Below are 24852 nucleotides of genomic sequence, written 5' to 3' on the forward strand. Positions count from 1 at the left end.
CAGTTTTCCCAGCACCATTTCTTGAAGAGACTGTCCTTTCCCAGTTGAATAATCTTGGCACCCATGTCAAAAAATAAGAGAGTTTATTTCTGGGCTCTGAATTCTATTCCATTGGTCCATATGTATATCCTTTATGTTAGTATCACACTGTTTTGATTGCTGTAACTTTGTAGAAAGTTTTGAAATTGGGAAGTGTGAGTCCTCCAAACGTAATCTTTTACAAGATTGTTTTGGATATTGTGAGTCCCTTGAATTTTCATATGAATTTTAGGGTAGTTTTTTCCATTTCTGGGGGAGGGGGAAGCCATTGGGATTTTGATAGGGATTTTACTGAATTTTTATGACTTAATATTATGTCGTCTAATCCATGAACAGGATGTCTTTCCATTTATTTATGTCTTTAATTTCTTTCATTGTTTTGTAGTTTTCATTTACAAGTCTTTCACCTCCTTGGTTAAATTTATTCCTCAGTATTCTTTTGGATATTATTGTAAATAGAATTGTTTTTTTAGTTTCCTTTTTGGATTGTTCATTCCTAGTGAATAGAAATACAACTGATTTTTGTATATTGACTTTGTATCCTGAATGTATTTATTAGCTTTAACATTGTGCGTGTGTTTGTGTGTGTGTGTGTGTGTGTGTGTGTGTGTGTACGTTGTATTATTTAGAGTTTTCTCAATAATAGGATCATGTCATCTACGAATAGAGAGAGTTTTATTTCTTCCTTCCAATTTGGATTCATTTCATTTCTTTTCTTTGCGTAACTGCTCTGGCTAGGATTCCACTATTGTTTTGAATAGAAGTGGCAAAAGTAGGCATTCTCGTCTAATTCCTGATCATATAGAGAAAGCTTTCAGTTTTCACCATTGAGTATGACGATAGCTGTGAGTTTTTCAGATACCCTTTGTGGTGTTAGAAAAGTTCCCTTTCTTCATAATATACTGAGTGTGTGGTGGCGTTTTGTTTGTTTGTTTGTTTGTTTTTAATCAGGAAAGGGTGCAGATTTTATCAAATGCTTTGTTTTTGATCAGTTGAGATGGTCAGGTGTAATGAGTTCTAGATTTTCAGGTCTGTTCAAGGAAAAGACATGACCATGAGGTGGCAGTAGCACATATGCTTTGTTTTTGATCAGTTGAGATGGTCAGGTGTAATGAGTTCTAGATTTTCAGGTCTGTTCAAGGAAAAGACATGACCATGAGGTGGCAGTAGCACATTTTGTTTGGGGTAGCTTTCTTTAAGCTGTGCTTTGACAAGTTGTAGGAGGGGGTAGCCCCTTCCAAAGACAACAGTGTGGGACCTCCACCCAGAAGGGGACCACGGCAAGGGAACTCCTGGGGGAGGGGAATCACAGAGGAGGTTCACATGTCTTGGTGATGTAGTAGTAGCAACATGGCAGTCTCTGCGTTAGAGAAATCCTCAGTGCAGCAGCAGCTTGGAGTCTTCTATAGCCTGGGGTTTTTCTTATTTATGCTAGTGGATGCTGTGTGTAGTATTGCCAGGTATGCAGAACAGGCAGGCTCTAATTGGCTAAAGATATATTGTTTGGGCTATATTTAAAATAATTGCAAGTGTAAAAATTTGATTTGGTGCTGGTGGACTGGAGCTAACCATTCCAGCCCGCTGTGAAGTAAACAACATAGAGAGCAGTATACAAGAGCCATCTTTGGTTCATTTATATAACATCTTGCAGGTTTTTTTCCCTTCATTCTATTAATGTTGTATATTACATTGACTTTTTGTGTATTGAACCACCCTTACAATTCTGGGATAAATCCTACATGGTCATGGTGTATGATCCTTTTAATATAATGCTGAATTTAATTTGCTAATATTTTGTTGAGATGTTTATATTCATTAGAGATATTGGTCTGTAGTTTTCTTGTAGTATCTTTGGCTTTGGTATCGGGGTAATACTGGCCTCATAGAATGAATTAGGCAGTGTCCCTCCTTTTCAATTGTTTAGAAATGTTTGAGAATTGGTGGTAATTCTTTAAATGTTTGGTAAACTTCACCACTGAGGTCATCTTGTCCTGGGCCTTTCTAATATATGTTTGGAGGTTTTTGATTACTAATACTACCTCCTTACTTGTTATAGCTATTTCTTCTTGAGTCAGTTTTGGTAATTTGTATGTATCTAGGAGTTTGTCCATTTTATTTAGGTTATTCAATTTGTTGGTGTATAGTTGTTCATACTATCCTGTTATAATCCTTTTTATTTTTCTAAAGTCAGTAACAATTTCCCTTCTATGATTTTAGTAATTTGAGTCTCTTGTCTCTTCTTTACTTTTCTTAGTCAATCTGGCTAAAGGTTTGTTAATTTTGTATACCTTTTCAAAGAACCAACTTTTGATTTTGTTGACTTTCTCTGTTAATTTTCTAGTCTTTTTTTCATTTCCACTCTAATCTTTATTATTTCCTTCCTTCTGCTACCTTTGGGTTAAGTTCTGGTGTTATTTTTCTAGCTCCTATAAGGTATGCAGTTAGGTTATTGAATTAAGATTTTTTTTTTTTTTAACATAGGCCTTTACAGCTGTAAATTTCCTTCTGAGCACTGTTTTTGCTTCAACCTATAAGTTTTGGTATGTTGTGTTTTCATTTTCATTTGTCTTATTTTCTAATTTTTCTCATGATTTTGTACCCATTGGCCGTTTGAGTGTGTTGTTTAATTTCCACATTTTGTGAGTTTTCGTTTCATTCCATTGTGGTTGGAAAGGATACTTGGTGTGATTTCAATCTTTCTAAGTGTATTAAGACTTATCTTGTGGCCTAATTTGTGCTCCATCCTGCAGAAAGTGCCCTATTTGCTTGAGAAGTATATTCTGCTTTTGTTGGGTGGAGTGACTCCCTTGATCTCTTAATGCCTCACTTACTCCATTTTCTGGTTTCTTTTTTGATTTCTACTTGAAATTCTTGGGATAAAGGTGCTGTGAATAAAATGTGGCCAACATGCATAAAGAAAAGTGAGAAAGTATAAAATATAGCATTTAAAAACGAAAAACTTTCATCTATGTTATTCTAACCAAGTGTCACTGCCTGCATGTTTGTAAAAGAAAAGTATACAAATGTAAATCTGGCTTGGTTGCTGTTCCATTGAGAGCCCCAAAAAGCTGAGTAAAAATCGTATTGGAAAACCTTCTGAAGGCCCTGTTTTGTGGGTGCCGTGGGTCTATTAGTTACTCTAACCCAGCCTGTGATGCGTAGTCAGCGTTGACACCTGAGCGCTTGAACCTTCCACGCTGGCCAATTTCTGCTCTCAATTCTGGTACATTTATTCTATTCCGAATAGCAAAGCCATGTAGCCATTTGTGCTGTTTGTCAATTGGTTGATTTTTCTTGAGTACAATTACTATTCTGTTGAAACTTTCAGACTCCTTTGGAAAAGAATAGCTGTAAATAGTTTATGAAGCGCGTGAATGTAATTCTCAGGAATGTTTAGCTAAAGGACCAGCTCTCCTCCGTGGGAAAGTTTCAGCCCTTCAGAGTTTTATTAAAGGCTCCTTCTGGAGCCAAACGTCCTCTGGTGCTGAATTTCCCGCTGATCTCCAAGGCCTTGGAACCCTCCTTCGTCCCAAGACTCTACGAAGTCCGGGCTGCAGGAGAGTGCGGGCAGTCTCGACATCTCAACCACCCAGACCGCTGCTTCGGTTGACCACACAATAGAGCGCTGGTCGGAGGTGCGGGTCCAGGGGCACCCCGTGTACCGGGACACCAGACTCCAGGCTTGGGATCCGGGCCCAGTCCGACAGCCCCTGTTTCCCGGGTGTCTCCAACCCCGTGAGAGGGGCGGGCTCGGAGGTCGTGGGCCAGAACCGGACGTGGGTAACAGGGACCGTGGCAGGGGGAAGGAGGGAGGGGCGGGCGGCATCTGAACCAGGGGGTGGGGGTGGCAGTGGGGGCGGCGGCATTCCAGTTCTCGCGAAGTTTAGGCCGGGGCGGGAGGCGGCGGCGACTCTGCGGCGGGAGCGGAATGCGCTCGGAAAGGGAGTGTGCCGGAGGCCCCGGGGCGGCCGTTGCTGCGCGGGGCCAGAGCTGGAGGGAGAAGCCGTCGGCTGCGGAAGTTCAGTTCCGCCGAGAGTCGCCGCGGCGAGAGCCAGCATCGCCGCTGGCTTTGTCCTCCAGCTGTGGGAGCAGCACAGGCAAACCTCGCGAGAAGAGGACAGTCCTGAGCAAGGTGGGTGTGGGACAAGGAGCGGGGGCGGGGTGAGGACGGGGCGATGCAAGCAAACTTCGCGAAAGGAGGAACGTGCTTCGCAGGATAGAGCGGAGCGAGAACGGGTTGTGCGTGAAACCCCGGAGGAGAGGAGCTGAGTCCTAGGCAGGACCCGGGGATGCGAGGGCAGGAGTGGGGTGGGCTGAGAGGTGCCGGCAAACCTCGCCAGAGAAGGAGGGATTTCCGCGAGCCGAGGCGGGACGAGGACGGGGTGGTACGAGCAAACGTCTGGAGAAGAGATTGGTCCAGACCGAGAGGGGGAGGCGGGGCGAGTGGAAGTGCGGGGTGGTGATCAGGAGAGAGAGGGAGTGGGCGAGGCCAAGGGGTGGAGTGGCAGTGGAGGGGGGGAGACCAAGGGGGGTGACCAAGGGTGGTGCGTTCCGTGGGTGGGTGGGTGGTGTCCAGAGCTGGGCTGCTGGGCGGAGTCGGGGCGGGGCCGCTAGCGGGGGAATCAGCACCGCGGACAGCGGCCGGGCAGCGCTGCGGCGAGCAACTCTTACCGCCTGAGACAAGAGTTTTCAGCACCCTCTGAAACGTTAGTTCTTTATGGATTGGGAAGGAAGAAAAGTCTTTTCAGCGTGTAGAGCTGAGACACTGGGCTCACCAGCGAGGGGCAGTAGCTGTCCACAGTGCTTTGGACCACGGCCTGAGGGGGCACGAAAGGGGAACGGCGGCTCGCCAAAGGTCCTTTCCAGTATAGTGAAGCCAAGAGAGAGAGCCTGGAAAGCTTGGTGGCGCGGTGGGTGAGGACCCGCGATGTGGACACTGTGGACCGGAGGCGAAAGGTGTCCAGTGCAGGCGGAGTTCCTCTTGGCAGAACCAGCAAATACACCGTTGGTTTGCTACTGTTGGTAACAAAAATTCCAACATACATACATTCCCTGCGTAGATCTTACCTTCTACTGTGGGTTATCATGCAGAGAGAATGCAGGAGCTGTTATTTTTCACTGGGGGCACAGACAGTACGTGTCACGTGAAGTGTTGTTTGGTAGTAATGACATGATTGCATGAAAAAGAACTGTTAAGCTCAGCCTTTTCTGACCTCACTGATCCCTTCTCAATTATTCAACTCCCATTAACCTTTTGACAGCCATGTTGTCCATATATGTGTTCCTTAACTGTTCCTAAAATGTGTGCTTTTGAAGGTTTATATTTTCCTTTGAGCATACACATAGGTCACCAAGCATTGAAATAATTGAAGGTTAATACAGTAAGAGTGAAACAAAACCCAGCCAGCCTCCTTTCCCCAGGTGGTGATCCGGCGCCTTCCTCCCAGCCTCACCAAAGAGCAGCTGGAAGAGCAGCTACACCCGCTGCCTGCACACGATTACTTTGAGTTCTTTACTGCAGATCTCAGGTGAGCAGCTGTTTACCAACATTAAGAAGCTGACAGGGTCGGACAGGTGGCTCAGTTGGTTAGAGCGCGAGCTCCAGGCAATGGGGCTGCCAGTTCAATTCCCACATTGAGGAGCCAGCAAGCTATGCCCTCCTCAACTAGAATGAAGTCAGTGAGGTGCTGCTCAGCTCCTGGGTGGCCAGATGGCTCAGTTGGTTGGAGCGCTGGCTCTCAACCACAAGGTTGCTGGTTCAACTCCCGCAAGGGATGGTGGGCTGTGCCCCCTGCAACTAACAGTGGCAACTGGACCTGGAGCTGAGCTGTGCCCTCCACAAATAAGATTGAAAGGACAACAATTTGACTTGGAAAAGTCCTGGAGATACACACTGTTCCCCAATAAAGTCCTGTTTCCCTTCCCCAATAATAAAGCTGAGAGACATTGTCACTTGCTGGCAAATTATTACAGGTAATAGAAGCCATCTCCACTTCCATCTTATTTCCCACATGTACCGAGAAATTAGTGCAGACCTTTATTTCTGCAAGTTATTTCTAAGTAGGCAGATCATTAAATTCCTGTAAAATAGATTTAAAATATGCCTCTACTAGCACCACCGTAGTCTAAAAAGAAACACATACCATTAACAACATACTATTTCCTTATTGTATTTTGCACATCAATAAAACTTATTTCATAAAACTTTTTAAAGTAAATTGTATTGAGATATAAAAAAGAGTGAATATAATGGATATATAACTCATGAATTTTCACAAATGAACACGCCCATGTAACTTAACACCAGATAAAGAAACAGAATATTCCAGACCCTAGAAGCCCCTTGTACTCCCTTCCATCACTAACACCCAGACCCCACACCGCCCCTCTCAAGTTGTATCTTTTTTAATTCCCTTTTACAGCTTTGTAGTTAGATGACTCTGACAAAACTTCTTACTTCCAAATCTTTTCATTAACAGAGAGAGCCAACCTCAGGTTAGACCTTCAACAGGTGACAGACAGTTCATCAGTGATTTAGTGATTTTCACTATGTTTGTATCATTCTTTATTATCATTATTATTCTTTTTATCTTCAATATCATGAGTTCTCATTTATGGTAGCCAAATAAACTTTCCTTTTGAATAAATACATTTAAGTAAAAAATGTCAGTCCATTCAACAAAAAAATACCACTAACAGGTAAATACAGATATGGTTAAAAAAAACACATAAAGATGATTTTCAAATGACTAAAGTTTAGGAAAACTGGTACAGTTAAAGGAGGACAGATACTGGACTAACAGAGTGACTCAGATTGGAATCCTAGTCCCACCTTTTAACTAACTGCACTCCCTGCAAGTATCTAGTTTCTCTGAGCCTCAGTGTTCTCATCTGTGAAATGGGGTTGAAAGTTCCTGCCAATGAAAGAAATTGGTAGGTCAGAGATATCAGAGAAAAGCTTAGTTCTTCTGTAAACCCTGTAATGTATGCTACGGTAAATCATCCTAAAAAACTAAAACTGTTCTCTAAATCAGTAAAGACTATTTTACAATATAACATTTTCTTCTATGCATGAATCATAAGTAGGTTGTTTTGCAGCCATGATGAATGATTAGGCATGACCGTTGAAGAACCTTGCCTTTGGTTTTCAACCCCTGAGGACTAACTAGTGTTTTAGCCCTGGCTCGGTGCAGTAGAGAAAGTGACCTAAAGTGTCTCTCCTAAATCATTAAAGAGATCTCAGTTAATGTTTTGTTTGTTTGTTTTTGCTCAAGAATATCCAGATTGTTGTGATTTGTGGAGAGATAATTCTTTGGCATAAAGAATCTTAAGTAGTTTGTTATATCCAGACAAGGAAAAACATGGCAAAATTAAAGAAGCCATATTTTGTACTAACCATTTTCACTGTTATTTCTTATTTCAGTCTTTATCCTCATCTCTACTCAAGAGCATACATTAATTTTAGAAATCCTGATGACATCCTTCTTTTTAGAGATCGTTTTGATGGATATATCTTCATTGACAATAAAGGTTGGGTTAGCTTTTTTAAAACTCTGTTGTAATCTCTAAGTACATTAAGTTTTGCTGGAATGTTTGTGAGTTTTAATTATGAAGTTCTCAATCTAAAATAATTGCGTAAATTTAGATTGTTATTTTGATGGTGTGCTTACGTTAAAAATTAAAATTCTATAAACCAAAGAGTTCAGCAATTGTGTAATAGTGACAGCCTATTTATGTGTTATCATCACAAGTTTTTCATATAAATGAGTTTTCTGGATAAGTGAACTTTACTTTTTGATGACCCCACACTAAATTATTTTACCCATGTTTGATAAAAATTTTCTAAAATGTGTTATTTACTTATATTAAACACAGTTAGCTTCATAATTGTACCATGTCTGTCTGGTGTCATGGGGAAGGGGATTGTAATAAAGAACATCAGTTTTTGATCCTGTTGAACAGCATTTCCTGCTGAGACAGTGATATTTACCTCTACTCTAAATATTTCAAATTCTCTGTATTTTTGGGTTCTGGTTTTGATACGTATTTTTTTTTTTTCCTCCTTTACCTCTTTCATTCTGCCTCCCCCCACCACTCCGGTTCAAGCTCTTGTTTCTCAGTTTAGTTGTGTAGGACACAGCTCCCTGTGAACCGGCGACTGTGGCGTTTGGAGCACGGCGCTCCAATCACCTGAGCCACCAGGCCGGCCCTCTTTTTCCTCCCTTTTTGTCAGACTGTCAACTGTTGTGTTCTCTGCTATAAAATTGGTACACTTGTAATAGCATATTATTTTCTATACATCCCTCACCAACCAAACTCTTCCTACTCTACCCCACACCCACTACTGATGTGTTTCCTTTCCCTCCACTGAGGGGTCACAAACTAAAAAAGATGGTTAAAAGAGTGATTCGGCTGAGGCCAAGAGATTTTTCCTATGAGTCAAAGCAAGTTTAATGCTTGAAATATTTGACATTTGTGTTGAATACTCTTTCAGTAATTCATTAAAGTGCCTTTTTTCTTTCTTTTTAAAAATTGTGTTATAATACATGTAACAGAAATTCACCATCTATATTTTTAAGTGTACAACTCAGTTGTTTTAAGTATATTCACATTGTACAACCAATCTCCAGAACTCTTTTCTTCTTGCAAAACTGAAACTCTGTACTCAATACACAACAACTCCCCATTTCACCGGCTCCCCAGCCCCTGACAACCACCTTTCTACTTTCTGTTTCCATGAATTTGACTACTCTAGGTAGACCTCATAGAAGTGTAATCATACAATATGTGTCTTCTTGTGACTGGCTTATTTGATTTAGCATAAAGTCCTCAAGGTGTATCATTATTATTCTAGCATGTGTTTTCCAGATAAATGAGACTTACAATATCATAGTCACCTGGTTATTCCTCACAAGACTAAAAGTGATTATTCAGTGGGTTTGGTACGGAGGTAGAGTGTTTCATTTGTTGGTAAGCATATAGCAGCTGTCTTGGTGGATATCACTGTGTGTATATTCCCCCCACATAACTACAAAATGAATTTCTAGTGACTTTTATTTTAAACTTTCTTATTTGAAGCAAATCTTACCTGAATATTATGTATACCCTTTGAAGCCCCCTCTTTTAGCCAAATGTCTCTTCTAAGCAAAGTAATTTCTTTGAACTCACATAACAGATCGATAACTGAATTAATCTTTTAAAATTTAAACATTTTATGTGGGACTAAGAAACCTATTTATAGGTGTTCTATGATAAACTTTTTGGAGGGGAGATCAGGTTTATTGAGGTATAGGTTACATATGGTAAAATTTACCATTCTAAGGTATATAATTTCATGAATTTTGAACATATTCTGTCATATAATTACCACTACAACAGAAGGAATTGTTTTATTTAATAAATAATTGCTCCTCCTTTGTTTAAATCATGATTTTGACATGCTAAGGTTGCAATGGCTTGAAAGTGTAATTAAATTATAGTTTAAACAGTAACATTATCATTGTCATGCTCACTCCTTAATGCTAGATCATATTTTGTTTTCCAAAATAAATATAGTAGAAGTTCAGAATGGTTTTTGGAATTTGTTTTTTTGTTATAGGCCTAGAATACCCTGCAGTGGTAGAGTTGGCTCCATTCCAGAAGATAGCCAAAAGGAAGCTAAAGAAAAAAGATGCCAAAACAGGAAGCATTGAAGATGGTGAGTCCTTTCTCAAAGGCTGGATTATGGAACCACTGAATTAAATATACTGATCAATTGTGATTTCTCTCCTATATATGGGGAAGAATGCATGTATTTTCTTTTTTTCTTTTTAAATTTGCAGATCTAGAATATAAGAAGTTTTTAGAAACTTACTGTGTGGAGGAAGAGAAAACTAGTGCCAATCCCGAAACTCTTCTGGGAGACATAGAGGCAAAGACAAGAGAACTTATTGGTGTGTTTTGCTCATTTCTTCTCTTTACTTTATTAAGATATGTATTTATAGAGTACGTATTTATTTCCTCTTTTCATGATTATCATATAAAATTGACACTTCTGACAGGCGTGGTAGAAATGTAGACTATTTCTAAGTTTTGAGGAAAGGATGGCAAGATGGCGGCTTGGGAAAACATTCTGAGCGTCTGTTGATGGAGCTCACCTGAGTTATCAGTGAATTCGTTTGTTTCAAAGCTGTGGTGAATGAACAGTAGAGAAGATATTTGAGTGCTCTGTGCCTGGCTGCATCGGGAAGGAGCATTATGTCTCAAAGTTGAAGTCCGTCATCTTTGCAAAGAGCAGTCACAGAAATCAGATGCTTGACTTAAGTAGAAGGTTATCTTGCTGCTGCTATTCAAAAAAAAGTAACAAGCCTCCCGAGCAGGCCAAGCAAACAAGTGGATAAACCCAGCCAGATCATAGAACCTGGTTTGAAACAGGCCTTCACCTGCAAGTGGTGTATTTTAGAAATGGTTATCTCCTAGGAGCAGTCCCCCAAAAGTCAAGAGTAGACATGAGACACCTTTTTCTGTCATCGGACACTTTGATTGTAGCTCCCAAACATACCTGTAGTGTCTTCCTTTCCTGTCTGACTCCACTGGGTGCCACGCCGCCCCCCAAAGCCCTGTCTATGCTCACCCGTGACGAATTGTAGAATAGACATTACACTGTTCATAATTTATCTTCTTATTTGTCCATCTCCCTCTACATAAACTCTCTTCTCATTTTGTCTCCCCACTCCCCATCAGAACTGTATTTTTGTCTTTGTAGTCCCAGCACATAGTACATTGCTTGGGCAAGTTTAGGTATTTAGTAAATGTTTGTTGAGTAAATTAATAAGAAAGGTCAACATTATTGAGATATTCTTCATTTGTCTAATAATGAAGTTTTTCTTTTATAATAGTGGATTTAACATGTTGGTCAAAGGACTTTTAATCACTAAAGTAAATACTTATTAAGATGCTCTTAGGATACATTTGCTCATTTTCATTCATCGCATGTTGACTGGGTACCGACTCTGATCCTGGGCCTGGGGACAGAACATGAATAGGACGCACGAGGCCTCTGCCCTCCGGTACCTGCCTTTTTAGTGGGGCTGCCTGTGGTAAACCCACGCAGAAATCATCGAGCTTTAAGCCAGAGCATTTCCATATGTGGTAAGTGCCACAAAGGTCATGAAATGGATGATGGGATAGCGAGTAAGGCCCATATTTGAGCTGAGACCAGCTGTGCTAAGGTTGGAAGTAGAGGGAACTTCCAAAGGCAGGGGCTAGAAGCTGGTGCTTTGGGTCTGTAGGAGCAGGATGCATACCTGTATGGTTGGCACATGGTGGACAAGATGCAGGCAGGTGGGCACATCATGTTGGGCTGGTGGATAAGAGGTTTGGATTTTATTTGTGTGACACCAAGAAACCACTGAGGGAGTGACACGGCCTGATTTATTTTCCCCATCACTCTGATTGCTCCATATATGATGGATTGTGGATACTGAGAGGAGAACCTGGGCCTCTGGTTAGGAGGCTCTGGCTATAGTCCAGGGAAGGTTGCTTGAATGAGGCCGCAGAATCAGCATGTATTTTGGAGGGAGAACTGACAGGACTGAATGATGGATTGGATGTGAGAGGTAAGGACACAGAAAGAATCAAGGCCTCCAGGAGTTTGACTTTAGGAGATCGGTGGGTGATGGCATCGTTACTGACATGGGGAGAAACAGGATTGTAGGCAAATGGAGTTTTCACTGTCAAACATGTTAAATTTAAGAAGAGGTAAAAGAAGCAGCAAGTTACAAATTATATACAGAACTCGCCTTCTTCCCCGGTCCCGTTTCGTTCCCATTTTGTTTTAAATGACCTCATAGAGGATAGCTCAGGAGAGTGGCAGGATCTTTCACTTTGGGCAGTTTTGAGACATCCTCTTAGGGATCAGACACACACCTTCCAGCAGATTCCAGCCGTCCTCCTGCAGAGGAGGGACAAGTCTGGCCCACTTCCTGACACACAATAGATGTATCTTAATTATTTACTGAATGAAATAAATGTGACTTATTATCCACTAGCCCAGGACGAGGCTACAGAGCTTTGTTTCTGTGATTCCTGTTTCTGCCCATTTAGATTTGCTTAATCAGGCAGCTCATGGCGAATTGCTTCTTTTCTTTCTTTTCTTAGATTTTGGCTTTCAGTGGATTCTTATGATCAAGGGTAATCGAGCAGGGTTAAATGGAAATATTAATTCACTCTGAAGTTATGGGTTAGTGCAGTGGCATATCAGGTTCTTTAGAGCAGACAGACCTCCCAGCTCTGAATCCTGCCAACTATGTGGTCTCATCCCGAGCCTCAGTTTCCTTGTTTCCTCATGCATTGTTTTGACAGTGCTTAGTGTGCAACGGCTCTCTGCACGTGGTAACAGTTGCACTGTTGCTTAAATTAGTATTATATCGTGTGGTCATGTATCCTCTATATAATAAATACACACTTTTTCTGGTTTGAAAAGCTCTTTCTTATACAGGGTCTCATTTTTCCTTCACATCGATATTTTGGGGGTAACAAGGCAGGTGTTTTTTGGGAGAGGAGGGAAGGCAGCTGGGGGTTCGGTGTCAACCGCTTCACCCACCAAGGTAGGTCTCGCCCTTTCCTTTGCAGAACTTCCACAGCGCAAAGCAGAGTTCTCACTAATTGTGACTTACCTGTTACAAAGGGAATTATCTGCGCTAATCCTAAGCCAGAGTTGGTGATTAATGAGTCATCCAGGAAGAGAGTGGGCCCTTCTTGGCTACTGTATCTGTGACGAAACCTGGGCATCTGCACCTGGGCATCAGCTCTTCGCCATGGCCGGGAACCTTGGGCAAAGCTCCCATGGTGGATGTCATTTGATACATGATTTTGGGGTGTTGAGGGGTCCTCAGTTCCAAGTTAGGAACCCCTAATTTAAGAGCCAGGGGCTCTCTTATAGTTTCTGATTCATTTCTTATCCTCAGAATTCCAGAAGTGACATGTGAGTCTTCACATGTGCATTCCAGGGATTCTTCCTCCATTTAATCTGAGGTCTCATTGACCTGTGGAATAGACCCAAACCACATTTCACCTTCCCACCTAGGTCCTCAACCAGCGCCATGGACAATACATGCCTCTCGGAGCTTGTCCCTCGGGCAGGCAGCACCTAGAGGCCTGCCACACCTTTTGGCACCCCACATCCAGGTCAGCTCAGACAGGTCAGGGGCATGAAAGTTGAGGATCCAGTTAGAGTTTGTGTAGACCTTCATTCCTGGGTAGTTGGTGCTTTTTAGATCAACAGTGCCACATGGAGTCATTTTTTAAACTTTTATACCTGGTTATTCTGATTTATAGAGTATATATTGTAAGAAATTATTGGAATCCGCATTGCTTAAAGCCATTGTCTGGAGAGCAGAAAAGGAAAAAAATTACAGAATATGTGTTGAATCAATGTGAATATATAAAATATGTAATGATTTAAAATATCTACAAAAATATGAAAATATTCATAACATTTGGGAAGTTTAATGTATTGTACTCATTTTTACTTTTATACCATCTTTGTGAGTAATGTATAAGACTCCCTTAAGAAGCAAAAATTAAATGCCTGCAATGTGTAAAACTGTTAGTACTTCTAAATTACTTGACTTTATCGTGAGAAGAAGACCCACACACATAAAATGTATGCTTATGTAAAGGTAAAAATGATAATGTTCTTCCCCTAATTATTTTAAAGGTTATATTAAAAACAAGTATTTAAAATAGATGAAAAGTCTTATTTTCAAGTTAAATACTGCCTTACAATTTTTTGTGTTTTAGCTAGAAGAACCACACCTCTTTTGGAATATATTAAAAATAGAAAATTAGAAAAGCAGGTAGGTCTGGCCTTTTTCCTGATGAATACCCTTCCTGTTTCCACCACATCCATGCAGACAATTTATACAGATACTTTTCTACCTATTTAGAGAATTCGAGAAGAGAAGCGAGAAGAGCGAAGGAGGAGGGAGTTGGAAAAGAAACGTTTACGGGAAGAAGAAAAAAGAAAGAGAAGAGAAGAAGAAAAATGTAAGAGAAAAGAAGCAGACAAACAAAAGAAAACTGCTGAGAAAGAAGTAAGGATTAAGGTAATTTATAGGAGACCTTTCAGTGTCAGGACTGAATTGAATTGTAGATAACCAGCCTGTATTGAGCTGGGGGAGTGGTGTTGGAAGAGACACCACACACATGGTTTCAGAAGTATTATGAGTAAGAACAGTTCATAGTTGCACGAATTATCTGTTGGATGGATGGATGGAGACACATACTATTGCACTTCCCTATGGTTTGCATTTATTATAAGCATATGTTACTTTTATAATTTTGTAAAAAAGGTCGATAGTTATCTGAAATGAAATGTTTAAATTCACAGATCCCACATAGGCAGAATAAGAACATATACACTGGTAATATAATACATACTTTTGATGAGAAGCAACTTTTAGTCTTTGCCTTACATTATATGTGTTTCTTAAATGAACTCATTTAGTCCAAATATGTATGTTTATAATTTTGCTGTACTGCAATTTAAAATGTGTTTACTTTTGTGAGAACAAAATTCTCAGAAGTAGAGCTTCGTTTATGTTCTACAAACTGACTCTACCTGTGGTACTTAAATTTCAAAGAGTAAGCTATATAGGGAACTGGGAGGAAGGGCCAAATAAAAAGCATGCCAAATTAAATGTGTCATAGCAACCTGCTAAGTCTGTTTCAAGAAAGAGAATAACAAGTCTTTTTAAAACTCTAAAACTGGGGTCGGCCCGGTGGCTCAGGCGGTTGGAGCTCCAGGCTCCTAACTCCGAAGGCTGCCGGTTCGATTTTCACATGAGCCAGTGGGCTCTCAACCACAAGGTTGACAGTTCAATTCCTCGAGTCCCCCAAGGGATGGTGGGCAGCGCCCCCTGCAACTACGATTGAACACGGCACTTGGAGCTGAGCTGCTGCTGAGCTCCCAGATGGCTCAGTTGGTTAGAGCGCATCCTCTCAACCACAAGGTTGCCGGTTCGACTCCCGCAAGGGATGGTGGGCTGTGCCCCCTGCAACTAGCAAAGGCAACTGGACCTGGAGCTGAGCTGCGCCCTCCACAACTAAGACTGAAAGGACAACAACTTGACTTGGAAAAAAAAAAGGCCTGGAAGTACACACTGTTCCCCAATAAAGTCCTGTTCCCCTTCCCCAATAAAAAAAATAAAAAAAACAAAACAAAACCTCTAAAACTGTCTCAAAATTCATCAATATAAAGCAGCCTTTTAAAAATTGGCTTTTTTCCTTATTACAAAAGTAATACGTGTTCACTAAAAAAACAACTAGAACCTGTATATGAAAGAAAATCATTTCAATTTTGCCATCTAAAAATAATCATTACCATAGTGTTGCAAGCCTTCCAGACATTTTTCTGTGTGTGTGTGTATCAACGTAGAAATAGAAATCAGAGCATTCTTTTTGTAACACTCCTTTATTCGTTAATACGAGCATCGATTCATCACATTAACTATTCTAAATCATTTTTCTTAAGTACAAAGTCTTTAATTGACTGAATGTTGTCCTAGGTATTTAACCAAAAACCTGTTCATTGGACCTTTATCTTACATTTTTTTGCTGTTCAAACATTTGGGCTCAATATTGTTATATATTTTTAATTATTTATTAAACAACCTCTTTTATCATATCCTCTTGTAGTGATATTTTATTAACATTGTAATTTCTCAGCTTCTTAAGAAACCAGAAAAAGGAGAGGAAGCAGCCACTGAGAAGCCAAAAGAACGAGGAGAGGAAATTGACACTGGAGCTGGACAACGGGAAGCCTGTGTGAGCTGTGCCGTCGTGAAGTCCAGGCCCTGGGAGAGCAGGCTGGAGGAGCGCAGGGAAAAGTGAGCCCCACACTTTTGTTTCTTTGACCACATTAAGTGTCACTGGATTGTCATCAAGTCATAGTCATATGTCCTTTGTCAGCACGAGTGCTTGTATTTCATAATATTCTTGGAATTCTTGAATGCTTATCCACATTTTTGTCTCTCTGTGGTCGTGCTGGGAACTTGTTAGACCCATGTAGTCTGCAGCCTCAAGTCTGTGTTTGAACCAGGGGGAGATATATCCTTCTTTTATGTCCCTAACTATGGCTTCTCCTTGCCTCTTCCTTTGGATTCCTGTTATTACACTTGAGGTTTTCAGGATCTTCTTCCCAGTCTCTTTTCCTTCATGATTTTTATTGGTTTATAATTTTGCTCTGTGTTTTGAGATATCTTGTCCCTCTGATCTTGCAGACCTCCTTCAATTTGTCTACAGAATTGTCAATTTGAGAACCCAGTCTTTTAGATGCTGAAAGTTTTTTGTGCTACAGTTACAGAATTCTAAGTGCTGTCATTCCTTTGTTGGAGTTGTCACCCCTCTGGTCCCACTATGGAATTTTTAAAACTTTTTTATTTATTTAAGTGTGTTTTTCCAGGACCCATCAACTCCAAGTCAAGTAGTTGTTTCAATCTAGTTGTGGAGGGTGCAGCTCACAGTGGCCCATGTGGGGATCGAACAGGTAATCTTGTTAAGAGCACCGCGCTCTAACTAACTGAGCTAACTGGCCATCCCCCACTGTGGAATTGCCCATAGCTATGGATCCCGGTGTTCCACTAGCCCTGCCTCTCTCTCTTTGGGGGGTCCTTAGACACAGAGGTCTTTGCCTGCTCATGACATGAGCTCATGAAAGGAGCTTAGGCAGGGCTTCTCTGGGAATGGGACGGACACAGCAGTCCCTGCACAGCGTCCAGAGAGAGACCAGCCAGACGCTCGTCAGGAGGGAGCCCCACCCTCCCCTCCTGCCCCTGCCCATGTCCACAGGGTTTGGTCACCTTCCCATAGTCAGTGGGGCCACATGCAGCTGGGCTTCTTGTCCCCCTGACCCAGGGCTCCTGCCCATGCACTGCATCTGGACACCCTCAGAGCTTCCTGGAGCCCAGGCTGCTCTGCTCACAGGGATGGCTTGGAGGATTCGACTCGAGGAGAGATGGCAAGGTCATGGGATTAGGCTGCTACTTGCCCAGGGTCACGTGAATCTGAATGATTTCTTACTGTCTTACTTGCACACACGGTTATGTTAACATTTTTTTGTTTTTCTCTTTTTGGCAGTTCTGGTTTATTGGTTTGTTTATAAAATTATGCATGATTATCAAGTTGGTGATCTGTTAGCACTGTGGTTTATGTTACAGGTATTATTATTATTGCTGCTGATACAGCAGTGCCTTTGTCGTGTTTCTGGCACCAATTCATGCTTTGCTTACAGATCTTTTATCCCTACCAGTCCTGCTGCTTCTGTGTATGGGGAGCTACAGATGGTGTGTGAGGACTTTTGCCTGTGGTTTGGGGAAGCAAAGACTTTAAGAACCAAATGAGCTTAACTCGCACTTATTTATTTACTATGCACTTAATAGTTTGATGTATGCGTAAATATTATTAAATTTCAGTTAATTTTAGCTATGCTTGGAGCAGAAACTTAGCTGTCAGTATCAGCTCTGTGTCATGATGGATGTGTATATGGGCAACTGGGATAGTCACTCGCCCCCTTGTCATCTGATCTACTCTCTCTGTCAAAAGGGGTGATTATATTTACTTTGGAGGGTTACTGAGGATTAGAAAAATATGTATATGTGGTACCTTAGCTTAGCACCTAATACATATGTGTTATTCAAGTATAATGAATGATACATATTGTTAGTACGATTTATTCATCTTTTCAACTTTTTTTATTGAATGCCTGTGGTGTGCCCACCATGTGCAAACTTGGCATGAAGTGATGGGCGGATTTACATATTCTCTGCCTTTTCTGGAGCTTACAATCTGGAGTGGAAGACAGGTAATTGACAAGCAGTTTACATAAAGTTACTGATAATTTGTGTTAAATCACAGGTCACAAAATGACAGTGATAAAGAGCAAAAGGATATGGAGAGAAAATTGCGAGAAAAAGAACTTGAAACACAAAGATACTACGTGGATGACAGCAGAAAGCTTAGAGGTCACTATGAGTCTGACAAGCTTTCAAGAAGAAATGAAGAGCCGAAATGGGGGAAAGGATTCACCCCCGACAGAGGGAAGACAGGGAACCAGGACAGTGGTATCCCTGTGGAAGCAGCAGAGAGACCAGGGAGAGAGCAGAAGAGTGAAGATGGCCTGGCACCCAAAAAGGAGCGCGTGGGAAACAAGGTTCTTTTATTCATTTAGAATAATCCCTCATTTATCCGTCTGTACTAAAAGTAAAAACTGTACTTCTGCAGGCTTACGACTGTTTTTCCAAACAGAAATTCTTTTATTTAACCAAAAAAGGAAAATGTACACCCGTGTCTGAGGTCCAGGATCTCACACTCTGACAGTGAGAAGCCTGCCCTCCTCACTGGATGCTGCCTTGGCTTAGGAAGTGGGCTGCCCTAAGGAGCCTGCATTTGCTAGAGCAGTTATTCTTGCCTACTCAGTGGGCACCAAGTGCTGAATGTCAAATCCAAAGATAGAACCAGCCATCATCTTTTCTCAGAGAATAAAGTAGTTTTCACCAGGCAAAAAAAAAAAAAAAAAAGCTTTAACTTAGTATAAAACTAGCACATTCATACCATTTGCTTGAGAATACATAATGGTATATTATCAGATTTACCCCTAAGACAGGAAGGAAAATATTAATGACATTTCATGGAGCTTTCTTTTCCATTATGAACAACCTCTGATTATTAATGGACCATCAAAAGGCTCACAAACACCCATAAGTTAGATCTGCACAATCGACACAGGGCTGAGATTGTGCACTCAGCCCAACAAAACAGCTTTTCTTTCCTAAGTTTGAGGTTAATTTGTATTCAGGTCACTGTCACAGAGAAGCACTATCAGTGGGACCATCTCCCTTCCTGGGCCAGGCCCCATGGTGGTGCCGCCCCCACAGCCTCGCTTCCAGGGGAGCCCAGGGGACCGAAGCTGCCTGGGTTGCAGGTCACGCCCACCTCCCACCCTGTCCCTGACCGCCACTCTCTGTTCTCTGTCTCTATGACTTTGTCATTTCAGGAAAGTTATACAAGTGGAAATAAGAGTAGGTAACCTTTTGAGGTTGGCTTTTTCACTCAGCGTGATTCCCTTCAGATCCATCCGCTTTCTTACGGTATCAGTGATGTAGATTTTCTAAATGTTTCCAGTAAAGGCGAGGGGGAGCTCCAGAAAAGTCAGAAACTTCTAACTTCACCCTTGATTAATCACGTCTGTATCACAAAGGCTTTCTGTAGTTGTCTTACCCTCAGGTGCATCAAGTACAACCATGGGTCTCATTGGAGGCGGTTGTTCCTATGAATCCGTGTTTCTCAACTGCCTTTTTATTTAGCAGGAGTGAGTAATTTGGGTATTTGCACGGCTTTCGATGTGGGCTGTCATGGTGACTCCTGTCAGTTAAATCTGCAGTGCTATAGTGGTGATAACGGGCTTTGTGAGTGATAACGCCTTTCTTTCCAGGCCTGACAGGTTATGATGTTCTAGGATCAGTTTCAAGCACTGTCTCTACACACAGTTACCCTGGAGGAAAGCAGAGACACGCTTGTTGGCTGGCAGAAGGTGGCCTGTGGAGGCTGCGTCTCTGCCTACACAGGGGTTCAGATCCCTGGGGCCTGCGAGCCTTTTCCCACTCTTGTCATTGACTGGGCTTGTATTAAGGAAAAGAACATTCTGATGAGCACAGGTGGTTACGGTGGGGCCTCCACACACATCCCAGGAGTGCGTAAAGGTGCAACATCACTGTCCTTGCAGTCCAGGTGGTGTGGAAAGGCTAAGGCTGCACTGCTGTCACACTCACAGGAGGAAGGAGTGCCGGGGCTGAGGCGGGGCTTCCTGCCTGGGCTGCACACTGCTCTCCACTGAGCTGGCGGGAGGCGTTGCTCCCTCCCTCTCCTTGAGCATTGGTTTCCCTGAGAGGAGGAGTGGTTCCCATCGGGATGACAGGTCCCAGCCTTCAGAATCATTCTGGCCTTCCCTGGCTTCACTGTCTTCATGCCCGGAAGCTATTTAATTGCATTTCGTATACTTTATTTAGTCTTTGTTTTTATCCCACCACCTCTAAGAGTTTATTAGATGATGGGTATTTTCTATACAGGAGACAGTTCAGAAATAATCCACACAGAAATTGCTTCTTGTGAATGTTAATAACTGTTTAGTTTAGCACTCTAAAAGCTAGCTGTCTCTCAGGCGCCATGCCTCTTTTTGGTTCAGACCTCAGGTTCACTGCTTGGCAAGTTTGAGGGATTGAGAGTTGTGTTTGACTTGTCGTCTCTCAAACTGGGAGGAGAATGCCATGACTGTACTGTTTCCAGAGAGTGTTCTAAGTTTGAGCAATTAACGTATTAACTGTCTTTATTTTCATGGATTTTTTTTTTTTGGCCTCAAAATGATTGGTTTTTGAGATAGTGCTGTGAAAAAAAAGGCTGATTTTTAGCTGCAAGACTGATAGTCTTTAGATAATTGGGATCCTCAGGCCCTAGAAATAGAAGTGTTGCTCCTTCATTGCCAGCGTTGGAAGAGTAACCCACCCTTCTGTCATGGCAGGACCGGCCGGCCTTGCAGCTATACCAGCCAGGAGCTTGCATGAGAGCACGTGAACGAGCTGGAAGATCATCTGAGGAGGGCCATGATGGGAGGAGGGCTGCCGCAGAAGATTCAACAGGGGCTGGTGCCAAGAAGAGTGAAGAGGCCGAGTGAGTCAGCTTGCATGCCGTGCTTGTGACAGGGGTGAGCTCCCATTCCAGACTCCATGGATTAAAAGGAGCATTCCAGAAATACATAAATTAGCTTGGAATACAACCAGCAAGGTGAATTTACTCCCTACAAAGACATTAGAAACTAGAAATACAACGGTGGCATAGAAACAGTCTTTTAAAAATTTGAGCATAGTTTTCTTAGATTTTACCATTTGTGGTGTAACCAGTGTATATCATTTAGCCAAAACAGAAAATGATCTCCTTTGGAAAGTAGAAAAGTGTGACCAAAACAGGGAAGAACTTGAGTATTGTGTCAGTATGAATTCTGAAGCACTTTAAACGTGTTATAGGAATAACTTGCATTTTACATTTTACACATTCTATGGGAATCTGTATCATTGTGCTTCTTGTTGGTTTTATGTGAGGCCACTCTCATTCCATTATAACCTTTGTAATTCAGCCACTTATGCGCCTTCTGTCATAAGATTCCAGGAAGTCAATTGTGTTGTAGTCCCTCTGATAGGAGACTTAACACTATGTAAAGCCCAACAGCTTTAATTATTGCTCTTTTAACAACTTGGCTACTGATTTGGTGAAAATAGTTTCACAGTGTTTTGATGTATGTGCTCGATGATGGCTTAAGGATTACTGAGACAACATAAATAGCATGACTTTGGGACATGGATCACTTAGGTGCAGCATCTAGGGTTTTCCTTTTTGTAGTCTGAGGTAGTTTTCAAGTGACATGGAGCTTTCTGCAACTGCATTCGACAGTATTGTTTCCTTTTAGTCAAATTTTTAAATGTTATTCTTGGCACCGTGCTTTGAACCGTTTATTAAATAAAAATTTTAGTAGTTGTGGATTTGAAGTCCCGTTATAGTACTTTTCCTACATAGAATTTTACACAGTAAAATTTTGCTTTTTAAAACATAGTTTTAATTATCTGAATATTTTGTTGATTATATCTGTTCCTTATTAAATATGAAATGATTGTCAAAAAACTAAGAATTACTCACTTGTCATTAAAAACATCTGTGATTGTCGGACAGTTTTATGGCATTGCTGTGTTCTTGCTCTTGACTCCTGAGCTCCAAGAATTTGGTGGGGGAAGGGAGAGAAGGACTTGCTGTGGACTCAGCAAGGTCCTGTGATCCAGTGGCGCCAATCTTGACTGAAAAGGGCTAAATAGTTTGTATTTTACACTTCGCAGGCCATGTGGTCTTTGTTATACAATTTACACTAAATTGCTGCTGTTAGGAGAAAGCAGCCTTAGACAATATATAAATGAATGGGCAGGGCTGGTTCCAATAAAACTTTATTTATAAAAACAGGGAGCAGGCCATATTTGACCTGTAGATCATATTTGCTGACCCCTGCTTAGAGTATGAATCAGACTGGATCTCATGAATAGTGAACTGCTGTGGTCCTCGCTGCTTACTTTGGCTTTGGCCTTGAGATTTCCAGACCTGAAAGTCTGGGAAGTAGTAAATCTCATTTCTAAGGCCCCCGTTTTGGTTCTGTTGGTTTGTTGGCTTACTTTTTTTGGGTGGTGGGGAGTGCAGGTCTTAGTGCTCATTTTCAAAATTTGTGGTTTAAAACAATGATTCTTATACATTTTGGTCTTAGGAACTTTTTACAATCTTAAAAATTATTGGTAACCCCAAGGAACTTTTGCTTATCAACTAGCTTATATCTATTGATATTACGGTATTCAGAAATGTTTAAAGCACAAGAATACATAAACACATGTTCCATTTACTGGCAGAATAGTAACATCACTGAACATCAGGTAACCTCTGGAAAACTCAGCTATACACCCACGAGAGGACCAGAGTGAAAGGTGAATAATGTCTTAGTCTTACTGTAAAAGTAGTTTTGCCATGGGAGGGACCAAGAGAGTGACAGGTAGGTTAAGTCTGAGACACGCTCTTGCCATAAACCCCAACCCTGGTAACACACCATGCAATCAGAAGGGAACCCCCAGTTCCCAGGTGTCCTTCAGGAGAAACCTAGAGTCCCCACACCTATCATCCAATGGTTAAGGCTCCCACCTGAGGGATGGGCCCCCAAAACACCTAGCTCTGTAAGCCGGTGGGGCTTGCATCATTGAAACCCACAGAGCTATTGCAAACACAGAAGCAGTGATGGGTGATGTGAGTACTTGCTGTTGTTACCACCCCAGGGCTCCGTGCAGAGGGAGCAGACAAACATGTCCATCTCCCAGTATTTCCCTGGAAGAACTTTGACTGAATACAAGCTGCTGCCAGAGTGGGGCCGCTTCTAATTGGCACACATCTAGGTACTAACTGCAATCCTCCCTGGAGCCTGACGCAGCTGGAGGGCACTCTCCCTTCCTCCTCCCTCCAGCTTGCTCCAATGATAAAATCAAGTCTCCAGCACCTCTCTGGATGAAGCTTGTACCTTTTTCTGATGCATCAGCTTTTGTAGCTGCTGCCTGAGGGACAGCCCTTGGAACACCCCAGTTGTGATATACAACTGGGGGCTTGCATTCACAAGTGCCACAGGACAATAGCAAACAAAGAAGCAGTTTTTTTACAGATGTGCACCAATGCGCTCTCTGTGGCTATCCCTCCAGGGCTCAGTGCAGACCAGAGCAGGCAAAAACACTGATCTCTCAGTTCCTTCCTGCAAGGATTTGACTGCATACTCTCACAGTTGCTACCAGAGGTTCCAGCTTCTAATCAGTCTGCATGTGGAAGCTGACTGAGACTGTAATATAACCCTATACTTACAGCCTGGTAGGTAGCCTAGCACAGGCTAACTTACATTTAGAATACACAACCTTAATTTAGAATTCATCTATAGGTTAATCTGTAGACCCACTTAAATCACCGTAGATTTTACAAGGTTTGTGTAACCATATCCTGTCATTTGTTAATTGTTTAACAGAAAGGCTGAGACTTAAGTAGTTAAACTTCCTTCCATATCCATGCCATCTCTGAAACTGATGATTGCCAGAGCTGTTTTTCAGGAACAGGCTCAGGATGTTTTGCAGAACTAGGGGTTGATTGGGCTGGAACCACCTCAGACTGACCTAAGTGGCTTGGAGGACCCTCTAGTGACCTCCTCTTGAACTTTTCTCATTATACCCTCATTATAATACTAAAGTCTCCCAGGGGTGGATATTTTCTGCCATTTTTGAACATGTGATAGAAGTATAACCATGTTTTCAAACTGCTCATGTGCAGTAATGTTTCCACCTATACATGCAATGGCGAAATTCACCTTGATGTTTATATATGATTTCCCTGAATAAAGACATATCTGATTCTTTGTTTGGGGATGCACTGCTTTGGGACTGATCCCCGGTGTGTCTGTACTTGCTGGCTCATAGTAAAGTTCCTTTTCATAAAATCATATCGGAGTTGTCTTTTGGCTGGCAGCAACTGAGTAATTGGACCTGGTTTGGTCTGATAACAGGATCCTCCCCTTTGGGACACTGATGGATCCTGGCACACCCTCAACTACTGGGAGCCACTAAGAACAAAGACAGGCTTGGACAATCACAAAGGTTTGAGAGGCAACCAGCTGTTTGGGCTGAGCTGACTGACAAGGTTCACCTTCTACATGAGAACACTCTTTCAAGACTGGGAGAGATGTTTTTTCTAATGCACAGAAACCAACACAGAGCATCATGGAAAATGAAGAAATAGGGAATATGTGCCAAACAATAAAAAACACATAAATTTCCAGAAACAGATCTTAATGAAAAGGAAATAAATGATTTACCCAAGAGTTCAAACTGATGGTTATAAAGATTGTCATTGATATCAGGAGAGCAATGCATGAACAAAGAATTTCAACAAAGAAATAGAAAATATTAAAAAGTACCAAACAAATCATAGAGCTGAACAATACAATAACTGAAAAATTCAATATAGGGGTTCAACAGCAGATTAAATTAAGTGGAATGAAGGATCAGTAAACTGGAAGGCAGAACAGTAGAATTCAATTAGAGGAGCAAGAAGAAAAAAGAATGAAAAAGAGTGAAGTCCCTTATAAGGGACTTATAGGACAGGATCAAGCAGATAAATGTATGCATTGTGGGGGTCCCAGAAGATGAGAGAGGAAGGGAGAGGGGCATA

General features: G+C 41.8%; 1 protein-coding gene across 2 annotated transcripts; it reads left to right on the forward strand.

The window, feature by feature from the left end:
* Positions 1 to 3914: 3914 nt before the first annotated feature.
* UPF3A (UPF3A regulator of nonsense mediated mRNA decay) lies at positions 3915 to 22282 on the forward strand. Of its 2 annotated transcripts, none has more exons than XM_033105144.1 (10): positions 3915 to 4171; positions 5461 to 5567; positions 7463 to 7569; positions 9638 to 9736; positions 9861 to 9971; positions 13822 to 13877; positions 13968 to 14126; positions 15748 to 15908; positions 17935 to 18229; positions 20594 to 22281. In XM_033105144.1, the coding sequence occupies exons 1-10, from the start codon at positions 3968 to 3970 to the stop codon at positions 20744 to 20746; spliced, it is 1452 nt and encodes a 483-aa protein (XP_032961035.1). In that variant the 5' UTR covers positions 3915 to 3967; the 3' UTR covers positions 20747 to 22281. The 2 variants fall into 2 exon arrangements, with proteins under 2 accessions (XP_032961035.1, XP_032961036.1); XM_033105145.1 differs by having other exon boundaries at positions 3921 to 4171; positions 13968 to 14114; positions 20594 to 22282.
* Positions 22283 to 24852: the final 2570 nt, after the last annotated feature.

This window comes from Rhinolophus ferrumequinum, chromosome 4, assembly GCF_004115265.2.
Source record: "Rhinolophus ferrumequinum isolate MPI-CBG mRhiFer1 chromosome 4, mRhiFer1_v1.p, whole genome shotgun sequence".
Lineage (NCBI taxonomy): Eukaryota > Metazoa > Chordata > Mammalia > Chiroptera > Rhinolophidae > Rhinolophus > Rhinolophus ferrumequinum.